General features: G+C 38.0%; 6 protein-coding genes across 6 annotated transcripts; 1 reads left to right on the top strand and 5 right to left on the bottom strand.

The window, feature by feature from the left end:
- Positions 1-98: 98 nt before the first annotated feature.
- Positions 99-906, bottom strand: RHIMIDRAFT_242761 (NUC189-domain-containing protein; the record flags this gene model as incomplete). Its single annotated transcript, XM_023609836.1, has 2 exons — positions 99-191; positions 247-906. 2 exons carry the CDS (start codon positions 904-906, stop codon positions 99-101), a joined length of 753 nt encoding a protein of 250 aa, XP_023461042.1.
- Positions 907-1,489: 583 nt separating this feature from the next.
- Positions 1,490-1,792, top strand: RHIMIDRAFT_303767 (uncharacterized protein; the record flags this gene model as incomplete). The annotated part of the gene is made up of 1 exon (XM_023614426.1): positions 1,490-1,792. One exon carries the CDS (start codon positions 1,490-1,492, stop codon positions 1,790-1,792), a length of 303 nt encoding a protein of 100 aa, XP_023461043.1.
- A 180-nt stretch (positions 1,793-1,972) lies between these two features.
- RHIMIDRAFT_303770 (sodium/hydrogen exchanger) lies at positions 1,973-4,039 on the bottom strand (the record flags this gene model as incomplete). The annotated part of the gene is made up of 5 exons (XM_023614427.1): positions 3,841-4,039; positions 3,654-3,787; positions 3,507-3,583; positions 3,249-3,455; positions 1,973-3,197 (listed from the first exon to the last, which is right to left on the bottom strand). The coding sequence occupies exons 1-5, from the start codon at positions 4,013-4,015 to the stop codon at positions 1,973-1,975; spliced, it is 1,818 nt and encodes a 605-aa protein (XP_023461044.1). The 5' UTR covers positions 4,016-4,039.
- A 1,672-nt stretch (positions 4,040-5,711) lies between these two features.
- RHIMIDRAFT_296008 (uncharacterized protein) lies at positions 5,712-6,898 on the bottom strand (the record flags this gene model as incomplete). The annotated part of the gene is made up of 5 exons (XM_023614234.1): positions 6,637-6,898; positions 6,423-6,584; positions 6,203-6,348; positions 5,861-6,139; positions 5,712-5,787 (listed from the first exon to the last, which is right to left on the bottom strand). The coding sequence occupies exons 1-5, from the start codon at positions 6,880-6,882 to the stop codon at positions 5,712-5,714; spliced, it is 909 nt and encodes a 302-aa protein (XP_023461045.1). The 5' UTR covers positions 6,883-6,898.
- Positions 6,899-11,522: 4,624 nt separating this feature from the next.
- RHIMIDRAFT_274986 (uncharacterized protein) lies at positions 11,523-12,042 on the bottom strand. The gene has a single exon (XM_023612513.1). It carries the CDS (start codon positions 11,989-11,991, stop codon positions 11,806-11,808), a length of 186 nt encoding a protein of 61 aa, XP_023461046.1. The 5' UTR covers positions 11,992-12,042; the 3' UTR covers positions 11,523-11,805.
- An 8-nt stretch (positions 12,043-12,050) lies between these two features.
- RHIMIDRAFT_316837 (uncharacterized protein) lies at positions 12,051-12,582 on the bottom strand (the record flags this gene model as incomplete). Its single annotated transcript, XM_023615078.1, has 1 exon — positions 12,051-12,582. A coding segment is annotated over exon 1 (453 nt), but the record flags the coding sequence as incomplete, so codon positions are not given.
- Positions 12,583-13,444: the final 862 nt, after the last annotated feature.

Raw genomic sequence — 13,444 nt, forward strand, 5'->3', positions numbered from 1 at the left:
TTTTCAGTCCAATCAGACGTCTGTGCAAGAATCAATTACGTTTCAGGGTTATCAAATGGGATAAATGCAGGCTTTTTATTACACATGACTATCTATTATTACTCTTCAGCTTCACTTTCACTCAAATCTTCTTCATCTTCTTCGTCTTCTGTATTCAGATAATCCTCTTCTTCCTCAGCAAACATGGTTTCCTATAAAATATAGCCAGTATAAGCATGTAAAGGTTAAACAAAGGGGGAATCTTACCTCATCGTTATTATTGTCATGGCCGTGACTATCATCAATATCCATTAAATCATCATTGTCTTCATCGTCTTCTTCATCACCATAGGCCACAGCATCATCTTCAGCATCCTCATCTTCACTTTCACTAAACACTTTCACATCCTCTTCATCTTCATCTTCACTTTCATCCTCTTCTTTACGATTGCGATAATCAATTTGTCTTTGTATAAGCCCCAGTCGACCATGCATAGCTAGCAGTTTGGGATATACAGTCAATCGAACATTCAGCTCATTATATAGATCAGACAATTGCTGCACAATTTCCGGTAGCGACATAAAATAAGCTGTGTGTGTCAAAAGGACAGCCTTGATCCATTCCGTTAATTCTGTATCTCTTGCTTGCTGAACATCGAATTTTTCTAATAGTTCTTGTAGTAAAGGTAAAACATTATCCAAAGGCAAACGTCTCACTGTGTTGTGGATCTCTTCGGTTGTTGTGCATTCTTGCTTTAATTCGTTCCAGTGCTTAATCTCTTTTGGGACATTATATTCGTTACCCTGTCGAATCACGCTGAATTTACTATGATCAGCTTCTCCATTTGCTATTTCTATAGTTTCGCTTTTCTTCATATTCTCTGCTATTGACGATCTTCTGTTGTTCTTGTCTCCCTTTTTGGCCATTTGTAATAGAATAGTAAAGTTGCAAAAAGCTGCCCTACTTTTTTTGTTCAAAAAATAAAAAAGTCACTCTGTGACAACGAAAAACAGTCTGTGACTTTACTTTTTTGTTGCTATGGTTACTTGGTGTATCATTTCCCCTTCTTTTCTTTGTTATGCTTAGCTTATTGTTTTGTTCCGTCAAAGATAAACCTTTGTTCTTTTTTTTTTTTTTAATCTACCAGACATTGATTACAAAATTTACAAATTAAATCAATGAGCTCTTTATGAAGTACTCAAAGATATGTCTAGTTAAATTAGTAAAATAGTTCTATGCAAATAACAGAAATTGTCAAAGGATCATGTCAATAGTGATAACCAAGACGTTTTCAAGAGTATCTGTACAAGCAAAACTCGCTTTTTTTTGATTGACATTATTGCACATTTCCAAAATGGAATAACCACTGATGCCTATACCTCAAGTAATCTTTGGAGCGCACTAAGTTTATTCCTTAGTGAAGGAGAGAAGTTGCATATTGTACAGAATAAAATATAAATTAGTTGCGATTTAATTCTTATCTTTCATTTTCTACTTTATTAAACAGCCATGCGATCGTCTGTCCTCTCTTTTTGCCTACTGACTACCCTCGCTCTCATCCCTTCGATTACTGCTGCCGTTGTTCGTACAATAACTAAAAGAGTTACCTCACTAGAAGAATTAGTTGAAGGTGCCGCTAATGGAGCTGCGCATCCACAAAGTTGTAGACAGCTTAATGAAGAAGAAAATGATACAAGTAACGAATACTTGAATTGTGCTACCGATTTTGCCTTAGCGACCAGTACCCAAGTTTCTAAAGTTGTCGATGGAGTTACTCAACAGCTGCTAACCCCACCAGAGCTAGGAGCCTAAGACAAGTATATAATCTGAGATCCATCCTTCTCTTTGATATTATTTATACTGAAGAGAAAACAAACTATAAAAAAGGGATAATTATTCAGTAATGATAGCTTTATTAGTGGCTTCTAGAAAATATACATAAAAAAAAGGGGGAATATCAAGTATATTTTTTTTTCATGCGAGGGTAACATCTCATACTTCTTCATCCGACTCATGAGTCGGCGATCGACCAAACATTCTACCTGACCCTACGACGATCTTTGGTGAGCTTCTGTTGTTATAGATGGGCTTGCTTGTAGTTGCCTTGACGGAATTAAGGGTCACTGCATCACTTTGGTCTTCATCAAATGGAAACGAACGAATACCGTCCAACATGTTTCTGTTGGCCCTTTCCATTTTTCTTCTTTTTTCTTTCCAGTACTCAGCCAAGGATTGATTTCTTTGAACATGTTTCTTTGTCAGAGCGGGCTTTAGCCATTTTTCATCAAATGATACAAACCAGTGAGGCGCACGGTCCTCGATAATAGGCTCTCCAAGTGGTCCCGAGAGTAAACCGCCGATGGAGACATCATTTTCGTCAAATTGCCGCTTACGCTGAGTTGATGGCTCAAAATTATTGACTCTTTGATAATTGCCTGTCCTACCATCTTCTTCTCCCTCCTCATCTTCGCTACCAGACTCATCAGGCTCAGCAACGCCTGTTTTAATATCAAGTATTTGAAGCATTCGGCTAGTTGTGCCACCAAAGAGGAGCACTGTGAGCACAACGACAGCCAGGATAGTCGTTCGCATCGCAGGCGCACTTTCACCCGTGATACCTGAAGCAAGCGCAAAGGCTACGGCCCCTCTAAGTCCAGCCCAAAAAAGCATGATCTGATGATTCCTGGGTAGCTGTTCGGGGTTGCCTAAAGCTCTACACACAGCGTTGATCAGGATAGAGAGAGGTGCCACAGATGCATAACGAGCAATACAGATGAATGCCAAGGTAATAATGATGAAGAGAGGTTTATAGTCCAGATCGTCTTGTGTAAAGAGGTTAACGCCCAGGTAGATAAAAATGAAATTCTCAGAAAGCTGGGATAGTATCTGGCATATGGACTTGGTTGCTCGCTTGCTCTTTAAAGAGAGGTTATCATAAGCGTAATGCTTGAGTGTGATGCCCGTGAAAAGTAGTGTGACGATACCAGACATTTGAATTGCATTAGAGAAAAAATAGCTGCTGTAGGCCATTAATAGAACAAAGCAAGCTTCAATGTTTGGAAACTTGTGGAGCTGAGAGAACTTCATGACTAGTGCAACCAGTACACCGCAGATAATACCTATCAGTGTTGAGGCCCAGAATACACCCAAGAAAAGGCCAATACCTTTGAGGATATTGACTGCATGTAGTTCTTGACCACGGAAATGACGGAGTGTGCTAATAATAGGCTTTTAATAAATTGCCCTTTTTACATCTGGTCCTTCTTACTCTGACAAGACGATAGCAACGGCATCATTCAGCAAAGATTCTCCTGAAATAATAGAAAATAGCTGGGGGTCTACATGAAGCTGATTGAAGATGGCTAATATTGTTACTGGATCTGTGGCTGATAAAATTGAACCATAGATCATGCTATCTAAAAAGCTTATATTCAGACCTTCTGGATTGATAAGCGCATAGATAAATGTCAATACACTATAGTATTCGTCTGTCAGTTAATATTTTGCCAAGATCTATTTAACTTACCCAGTAACAATGGCGCAGATAAAGGTGCCCACCATGGCAAATATTAAAATGGTTCCAAAATTCAAAAAGAAGTTACGCTACATAAAACTGCAGTCAGTCTGGTTAATGGCCTTTCATTGTCTTCTTTTTCTTTTTTCCTCTTTTTACTCTCTTGAGTTCATAACCAGAGTTCAGTATGATGGGTGGAAGTAATAGGTTGAAGAACACACCTTCCTTAAACTTGACCATACCTTGAATTATTGTTCCTGGAGCAAGTTTTATGACTAATCCAACAATCATACCTATTTAAACGTATCAATACAGAAAGAGACTATAATAACTTATTGAAACTGACCTGCCATGATCGAAATGACTGTCTCATGAACTGCACGAATCTTTCTTAGTTGTAAAAAGTAACTTGTCCACAAGGCTCCCATTAGCAACGTCATAAATATCAAAAGCGCCCAAGAAGAATACATCTCTTCCTCCATAGGTTGGTCTCCAGGTACTGTTGTATTATCAGGATCCATGTTTTAGTGATAATAAATAGAAACAAGAAAAAAAGCCAAGCTTTCAGCATGAAATCGCCACACAAAAAAGGGTGCGTAAAGCGCAGTTTGAATTATACTATAGCTGTAGGAAGAATGCTCCTTTTCGTCTCTTCATGCAACCAATAGCAACTACACTTTAGTTGATTATCAACCTTTTCTTTGCTATTAAAAAGACAATGAATTCTGTCTTTTTGAGAGATACGTAAAATAAATGTGGTCAGCACTTATAAAAAGCACGTAACTGAAAAAGTTATTAAAGGCTTCATATAAATAGTTTGATCTTGTCCTCTTTTTCTTTTCTTTTCTTCTTTAGACCAAAATTAGGCCAGCTATTCCCCAGCTAGAACTAAGGTATGCTTTATTCTTTACTCTTGTAAGAAGCTAATATATAGTATTGTAGATCATAAAATCGAAAACAGTACCGGTGCTAGCTGGGGGTAGTTTAGTTCTTACCAAACTTTAGCCCCATCCACGCTCTCTCTCTTGCTCTCTCTCTTACCCTCTTTTTCTTCTTTCCTCGTCACCTTCTCCGGACTGGTTATCGCTGGATCTACCCATGATGTACTTCGGGTAAGATACTACTAATTTTATAATTTTACTCACTTTTTTTGCTTCTCTTTTTTCTCCGATAAATCCCCTTATTTATAACGTAAGTATTGGATATTAATGTAAATAACTGATTTACTAATTATTTCTTTTATATCTCGTTTTTTGCTTCTTATGGGCTCTCTTTTATTGCTATTTGTTGTCTGAAACTATCATTTTTCCATCAGTGTGCGAATAATTTCTGAATAAAGTGTAAAATAGAGATGTACAGTTGCCGAAATGGAGACGAAAGATGTGGCACTGTGCTTCCACTCTCAATTTACTGAATTTTTGAAAACTTCGTCCACTTTTTCAAATAATTTTGGACATTTGTGTGAGGTTAAATTGCCCAGAAAAAGGAGACTTGTTTGACCATATGTTTGAAGCTCGCTTGCCCATCTGTTTAAAAACAAATTGTCCAATAATTTGATCAGAATGCTTCTAACAGTAGATTAAATATGACGCTACATAAAGTTTAAATATAGATTTTATGCTTATTTCAAGATGGTATTGGAGCAATAGATTATACATATTATATTATGATTAATAATGAGAAAGAAGGCTTTGTGAGTTATGATATTAATCCAAGTTAAGAGTATGGTTAATTACAGCCTGTTTCCATGCGAGTATATTCGGAATCTTATTAATATACGCTAATAATTTCCTCGGGGTATTAGGAATCTCCATGTCAATATCCACTGTTCTATATAGCATTCCATCATGTTTAATAAGCTTTTCGAAAAAAATTTTGTGATCTATCGTAAAAAGGGAGATTTAGCACAAAATGTAATTAAATAAGGTATATTCTTACCATAGCATCTAATACAAAACATCTTGGTATCTTCACGGTCTTTCATAGCTTTAATCATAGAACTATACAGCTTTTCAATATCTCTTACGTTTTTTGATGATGGAGTTCGGTCATTTACTCCTCCGGAAAATTCTAATAATCCCGCGACAATCGTCTTATTCCCAACTTTAAACAAAATACCATCAAATTTTGTTTTTTCTGTGGAGTAAAATTCTCTTTCCAGCCATCCTGCCTCGATAATATCATTATCGGGAAGAAATAGTTGATTAACAATAAATATTATAAGAATGTTGCTGCCGTTCTTTCCAGCATGATTTTGTTCAGAGGATTATTAGGGGAATTCATCAAATCTAAACTATAGACGTGTGGTTTAGTGATATGTAATAATGAATAATATGTCAACTAAAGGTTGCTTTTGTGCCGCTTACAAATGCCTTGTTGTTACTTCTAGGAAGCCCATATTATGATTGGCGATTAGATCAAAGTTTTCATTAAATCCATGACGATACAATGTTTTTCGTAATTCTTGTACCGATAAAGTCGCATCATTGAGGCATTTGATAAGATTACAAGCTTCGGTAGACATTGTAATTGGATGTATCTTTGTTGCTTCAAGTATTGACTCAACTTGATCGCCAGAAGTTTCTGTCTTCAAAATATCCACAGCCGCACTTGATGATAGATCAATGATTTTCAATTTACCGACTCTGCTTGATATATATGATTAATTGTGTAAATGAACGAAGATATTAACGCTAACAAATACTTACTCATCTGACGCGAGATTTGCGGTTTGTGGTATTACCTTCTCCGCAATGCTACTTTCATCGTTGATTTCTTCTTCATGCTCTCCTTCTGTCTCGTTAGTTTCATAATCTTCATCTGCTTCATTAATCGATTCATTTATATTGTAAGTCTATTTGGTTTATAAAACCAACGATTTATTCTTTAGTACACTATTTATTGAACTTCTATAGGTTGAAGCAATACCTTTTCAGCGAGGTTTCTGATTTCTTTATTAGTTAATTCATTTAGATGTATGATCGTTCTCTGGTTTTCGTTTCGCAGAGCTTTTTGAATATTTAATGTGTCTCTCATTTCCCAATATTGTTTATATTGCTTTCCGAAATCGGTGTCTAGACTATTTCGAGACTAATAAAAACTATTAGCAATGTTTTATATATACATATATATATATACTTACATTATAAAGTTTCTTTGCTGTTGTACTTATCTTTGTTAGTCTGTTACTTTGGCCGGTTGATAATTTTGTCAACAGATCTGCATAATGATGATTAGTGGTACTCTCAGAATCACCAAAAGTATCAGCAAATTTAAAGTAGTCGATGGCTGGTTCAGCGATATTTAGGGCAGAATGCAACCAATCTTTATATTTGTAGTTCTTTGGGAGCCCGATTACTCTAGTTCGTCTTTGTTTTTCCTTCGGCATAGTTGTAATTAAACAGAAGGACAAAAAAAAGTTCAATTGATGACATAAATACTAGGACACATAATTCTAAATATGCATTTCCTTTCACCCTTGCAAGATTTTTTACCTAGTTCCCTCTTCTTTTATTTTATTTACTTTATCAAGCTTTAAAATTAAATCGTCAAACAGCAATATCTTATTGTCGGAACAAGTTGATGCCCTCAATTTTAGCTGGCATTAGATCACAGTTTGGAGTTTATACGAATTGATGATAATTCCCAAGGTATTTCTAATTTCGTTCAATAGCTTTAAGAGTTCCCATGTTAAATGTTGTTGATATTAGGATTATTAATTTAATTTTTTGAAGTATCTGACTGAATCTATGAACTTCAATCAGATTTTGTTTTTGGTAAGTTCACTGAAAACATATGAAAAACTTGTTTCTTATAGTGACTTTTTAGAGTAAAGGATCATTAGTTTTGGCGTTTTTAGGAAGCTGTGGTTAACGGAAATGCTATAAAATTATACACTTTCAACACAGATAATAGTTTGAAGCAGCTTCGTACCCTCTGCCAAGTCACGCTTCCTTTATGTGGATTAGATTTTGCACTATCCTTTAACATAATTGAAGTTTGATGCCGCCCTACATCCTTATTTTCAACAATTCAGATGTGGATGCAGAGAGTCTTCCATCTTTGAATCTTATTTTATTTGCGTAATATAAGATAAGTGCTAATTGAACAGCGACGCTTTTTATTTATTTATTTCTCCTTGTATTTTAACATTTTCAATAGTACCGCATATTAATACTCTGTTTTCTTCAGGCTTAAACGAATGTGATCTTTCCTCTCTGTTTATTCTTCTCACTGCACATGTTGCCTAAGATGCTAGTTGTAGAGCTCGTCTCTGTAGGTTTAGTTCTCCACCCCTTCTCTACCCCAACATTACTTGTGCCATAAAATAAAATCTTATTGTTTTTTTGTGTACTGTTCCTCAAGTATATTTTTTTGGCTTTAATATGGCAACAGTCTGATCAGCTTATTACATGAGGAGCTATGTTCCATTCTCAGTTGATTCCATTATTTTTAAATAAAAGCATACTTTCTCTAATCTATGAACATTTAAAGAATAGATGTAAAAAGGACACTGCTTTATACACACCATATTGCAGTTTTCAGACTTTAGTGTTGCTGATATTAAATAATCAAATACCATCTTGGAATAAATACAAAATCTATCATTTAGACCAAAATGGATCAAATTATTGGACAATTTGTTTTTAAACAGATGGGCAAGCGAGCTTCAAACATATGGTCAAACAAGTCTCCTTTTTCTGGGCAATTTAACCTCACACAAATGTCCAAAATTATTTGAAAAAGTGGACGAAGTTTTCAAAAATTCAGTAAATTGAGAGTGGAAGCACAGTGCCACATCTTTCGTCTCCATTTCGGCAACTGTACGATTGAATGTCGCCCCTAATTCAACCATAGTTGCCTCCACTTCGACTTCAGATGTGGTACTATTCTCCGACGAAGAAAAAAAGAAATCTGTTATGTGTTTGCTTGTCCTCACTTGATGAGGTGGTTTGAAATAAAATCTTTCGAAAGTGTCTGCGGAGAGACTCCAATTCGCATACTTTTTAACGTCGTCTATCCTGTGACCCAATTGGGCAGCTTTTGTGTTTGGTGCTGAACGGAGTGAGTGGGGTCCATATACCTGTGTGTCGATGCCAGTCTCTTGCATAGCTTGCTTGACAATATTTGCTACTGTGCTTGGTTGAATGGATCGCATTTTGCTGGGATTGTTGACGTATGCTAAGAACATCGTATGTTCGACTGGGACTGCTGTACGTAAATTTTCTGTTTTTTCTATGAAAGTTAACAATGTAAATACAGGACACATCGACCTTTCGAATAAGGCGCCAAAGGCTCAGTGTTTTTGCTGAGCTTCCTTCGGAGTCCTGATGAACAATGTAGCACCAGTGAGATTTGCATCCTTTTCAAATTTGAAGTGAACATTCCATGCTTGCAAGATACCGATATCGGATCTTGATCTCCACATCGTTGCAGTACATAGTAAGAGAATTGTCTTCTGCTGCGGTTTGCCAATGTAAGCGAAGTGCCATCGCTGAAATTGGTTATAATATACTTTGTCAAAATAGACAAGTCCCAGGTTTCAATTTGTGCTTGTTGCGGTAACTTGACTACCGTTTTTAGCTTCGCCTGAAAAAAGTCTTGAATTATGACGTTACTGGCGATTGGAAGCATGTGTGGATATAAGACCCGAAAAACAGAAGCAATTGCTGCCCGGTAAACTTTCAGTTGCTGGATGGAGTACGACTAGTAGTCCATAAAGAATCGCAAAATCTTTTTTGGGTCGTAGGCTAAAGAATCGACTTTTGATTCTTGCAATACAAACCAACGCATCCATTTTTGCCAGCCTTGATTGTACGTTTACAATGTTCGTTTCCGTATACGTTGGTTCAGGAAGGGAGAAGTGTCTAAGTCGATGTCCATGTCTACACGTCCTTGATTGATAGCTTCCAAGCGGCTAATGTCCAATGCTTGTTCATTCTCATCACAATTGGCGGTGAGCGTGTCATCCGTAAGATCATAGGATGCCAGTACTGTGTTGTCCACAATGGTGCCACCAGTACTGCTTCTTGGACGCGCTGTTTCTTGAAATGTCGAAGCGCTTTTGGAATCAGTTTCCATGGTGGATGGAGATATAAGCCCCTCTTCGGCCAACCTTGGTTGAATGCGTTGGTGGCTGCTGCCTTCGGATCCGGTAACCAGCTCCAAAATGTTTTCACTTGACAGCCCTGTCGGGTAGCAAACGTATCGATCGCTCGTCTCCCCCAGTAACGCTCGATTGCCTTGAACCATTTCTTTGGGAGCTTCCATTCGAATAGAGGGAGTTTTTTCCGGCTGAGTTGATCTGCCTTGATGTTCTCTACTCCTGGAATGTGATGGTACAGGACCGTTAGATAGTATTCGTTCGTTAGGTCCTGGATCTCTAACACAAGTGTCTGGAGGAGGTACGATGCTGTTCCTCCTGCTTTCGTTACGTATTTTAGGGCAATTCGATTGTCGGAGAACAGTCGTATTGTCGAGTTTTTGACGTTTGGTGCGTGGGGTTTTAAAGCAAAGTAGATCGTCTTCAGTTCCCTTACATTGATTGAAATCTCGTTTCTTCCTCTGTCCAATATCCCAAGGTCTCTAGTATTTCCGATTTCACTTCCCAGCCCGTATTTGAAGCATCTACGTGGATTGTTAGAGCTGGCGTCAAGGTCTCCGGAGATACCATATGGATTGGTAAGCCGTTTTTGTTCATTGACCAGTTTTCCCACCATTGTAAGTCCTGTAGGCTGTTCTTGGAAATCGGGCATGGTCCTTCCCAACTTTTGTTGCCATTCAGCCTTAAGTTCTTCATTAGGTCCCGCTGAAGATGTCGAACATGCAGTAAGGCTTCACCGATCGCTGGGATTACTGACGTCATTTTCCCAATCAGGCTTGCCACCCAACGGCAGGATCTGATGTTTGTAGATTTCATGGCCTCTCTTGAACGCTGTATAATTTTGTTCAACTTCTCCTGAGGAGCCTTGATTCTCATCGATTTGGTGTTGAAATTGAAACCTAGGAAGTCCTGTGATTGTGATGGAGTTGACACACTCTTTTCTCAATTTATCAAGCAGCCCAGTGATGTTAAATAATTGATTACTGTTTTGGTAATCTTCTTCATTTCGTTCGTCGATTTTCCCAAGAGGTAGATGTCGTTCAGATAGTAGACTAAGCGAATACCTTGTTTCCGGAGTGGTTCTACTGCATACCGCATCAGCTTTGAGAAGACTCTCGGAGCCACACTCAACCCGAAAGCCAGTGAGCGGTATTGGTAAACGACATCCTTGTGAAGAAATGAAAGGAAAAGCCTTGATTCTTCGTGTATTGGTACGACCACGTACGCGTCTTTCAAATCTAATTTTACCATAAGGTCGCCTTCTTCTATGATGTCTCGTAGAGCTGGAATTCCTTCCATTTTGAAGTGTTGGCATTGTGTTGTGCCATCACAACATTATCAATAAATATTTGTAGTAATCGTTACTCGGTTAGGAGTTCTTCCATATATGACCTATCATATGTGAGTTTACTCTTAGGGCGCCGTTACAATATTCATATGAAACGTCTGTGCTCTAACTTCCAGGACATCGGTTCCTTATTCGACAAGATATTGTCAGATCATGTATCACCTCATCCACAAGGCACCTCGAACATACATCGAACCAATAGTTAATACTAGTTAGGTTCTTCCCAGTTATTCCCATTGTAGCTGGACGCTTATAGGTACGCTCACGATATCCAATTATCATCATTGATTGTAGATGTTAAAAAGCATAAATATCACTGTTTTATTAATCGTAAATAAAGATATCATATATTTCAGTCTCACTGACTTATTGTCCTTTTTTTATTCTCTTCTTATATTAGTTTTTGTCTCTTACCTTTGTACTTGGCAAAACACATTGGACGAATTTGTTCAATTTTTGGCAATCTAAAATTGGGCGCTTTTTGGTAGGCTCTTGGATCGTAAAAAAGTTGGAGAGGAATTGCCTTGATTGAGAAGGAGATCTCTCGATTATCCCTGCTTGAAGGAACTTCTCCACTGCTGAATCGATGGCTGCTTGTTCTTCGGTTGTAAATGTCATTTCTTTGTGCCGCCAGGGAATTGGTTTGGAAGACCACTGAATCCGATAACCTTTGAATATGACGGACACCGGCCACGGGTGATTCACCATTTCTTTCCACTTGTGTGCAAACTGTTGTAGACGACCTCCTAGAAGTGAGCCATCTGACAGAACTGTATAATGTTGTGGAGGAATGGGCGGTGATATTGTTAGTGGGCCCGTAGTGGTCATTGAGTCTTGTATCAGCGAGGACGAGGGGCTTCTCACTGCTGGTGGCTTGTGGTGGTGATGTTGGCAGGTTCTGTATTGGTGGTGTTTCGGTCCCTGCCCCTCCCAAAAAATTTTTGGGGCGAATTGTGGACGTCCTCTTGCGAAGTTAGAGGGATTGCCTCGTTGGAAGCTTCGTCCTCGATAATCATGTCCTCTGTTGGCAGCGGCACGCAGGACATGTTGTTCAAATCTTGCTTGATTAATCTTCTCGACAATCTCGGAAGAGAATGCCATTTGTTTACGACTGTCTTCTTCGTCGTCGTCTTCCAGGTACTTGGACATTTTCGGTAAGGCTGAGTGATTTTGTCGTAATTTCTCTCGCTTCTTTGCCAATATGTCTTGCACTGACAAAGCTGTAGATGGAGAGGCGTCTCGTTTTCTCCATGATCTGGTCAATGGCAGACTGATCTCCTCCATGGTTTTTGACGTATTGGAGATCTTCAAAGATTTCAGTTGCTGCTCTGGCTGCAAGTCTAAGTCTATCAGCATCTTTGTATTTTTGGGAAATGGTTGAATGGGCATCCGCTTTGTATCTCTTGAGGTAACTAACAAAGCTTTTGTTGATGACTTCTGATCTTGTCCAGGATCCACCATCATAGAAGGGAATATCCTGTGCGTATCGTTTGATCGTGATGCGCATGTCAGCCGAGGGGGTTTCTTCCATTTCGGATAGGATGCTGGAAGGGAGTTCATTGTTATCGTCTCACCTTCTGTCTGCTTCTTCTGTTCTGATCTTCAATTGTTCGTTGGTAGTGTGATAGTTTGTTGATCTTGTGCCACATTTTCATTAATGTTTGTAATATGCTCCATAACTAGTTCCACGAATGCGTGGCTTAGAAAGCTATAAAGAGATATAAATATAGAAAACTTTGAATTTTATTGTTATTAATTTAAAACTATGAATAAAAAAGTGCGGCCCAGAGAGCTTAGTACCACATCTGAAGTCAAAATGGAGGCAACTAAGGTTGAATTAGGAACGACATTCAACTTTCCATGTTCATACACTTTGTAAATAATCCTCGTGAATGGCGGATCTAACCTTGACAGTCTTCAGGTACAACTTTTTTAACTGCCTCTTCAATTCTGTCAGCAAACATTTCGTTCTTCCCAAAAGGTATATTACGCGCCTCATCTTTAATTATTGATCAGCACACTTCCATTGGGTTCAAAAGAGGCGATTAAGGCAATAAAAAAAAGTGGTGTTTGTCCATGGTCACGGATTGCTCTAAGAACTTCAGGTGTTTTGTGTATTGTGGCATTGTCCATAATAATAAATATATTACTCAATCCAAGTTTGTTCAAAACTAATGCCGTTTCTACCATAAACAACAATAAGTGTGTTGAGTTAGATTAGGTATTCTGAGAAATCTTGGGATATCAAATTTATGTGTGTGCTTCTGTACATAAAGTATATTTGTCGGTTTAGGCCAACTTAGGTTATCGAGAACTGTAAGCTTGTTGCTATCTTTATTACTTTCATGAGATATAAAGATACTTAAAGCGAATCAAATTAAATCCTAGCTATTCTATTATGGTACATACGCAACATACACAACATACGCAGCATACGGTACATACACAACATACACAACATACACAACATACACAACATACACAACATACACAACATAC

Source organism: Rhizopus microsporus, assembly GCF_002708625.1.
Source record: "Rhizopus microsporus ATCC 52813 unplaced genomic scaffold scaffold_38, whole genome shotgun sequence".
Lineage (NCBI taxonomy): Eukaryota > Fungi > Mucoromycota > Mucoromycetes > Mucorales > Rhizopodaceae > Rhizopus > Rhizopus microsporus.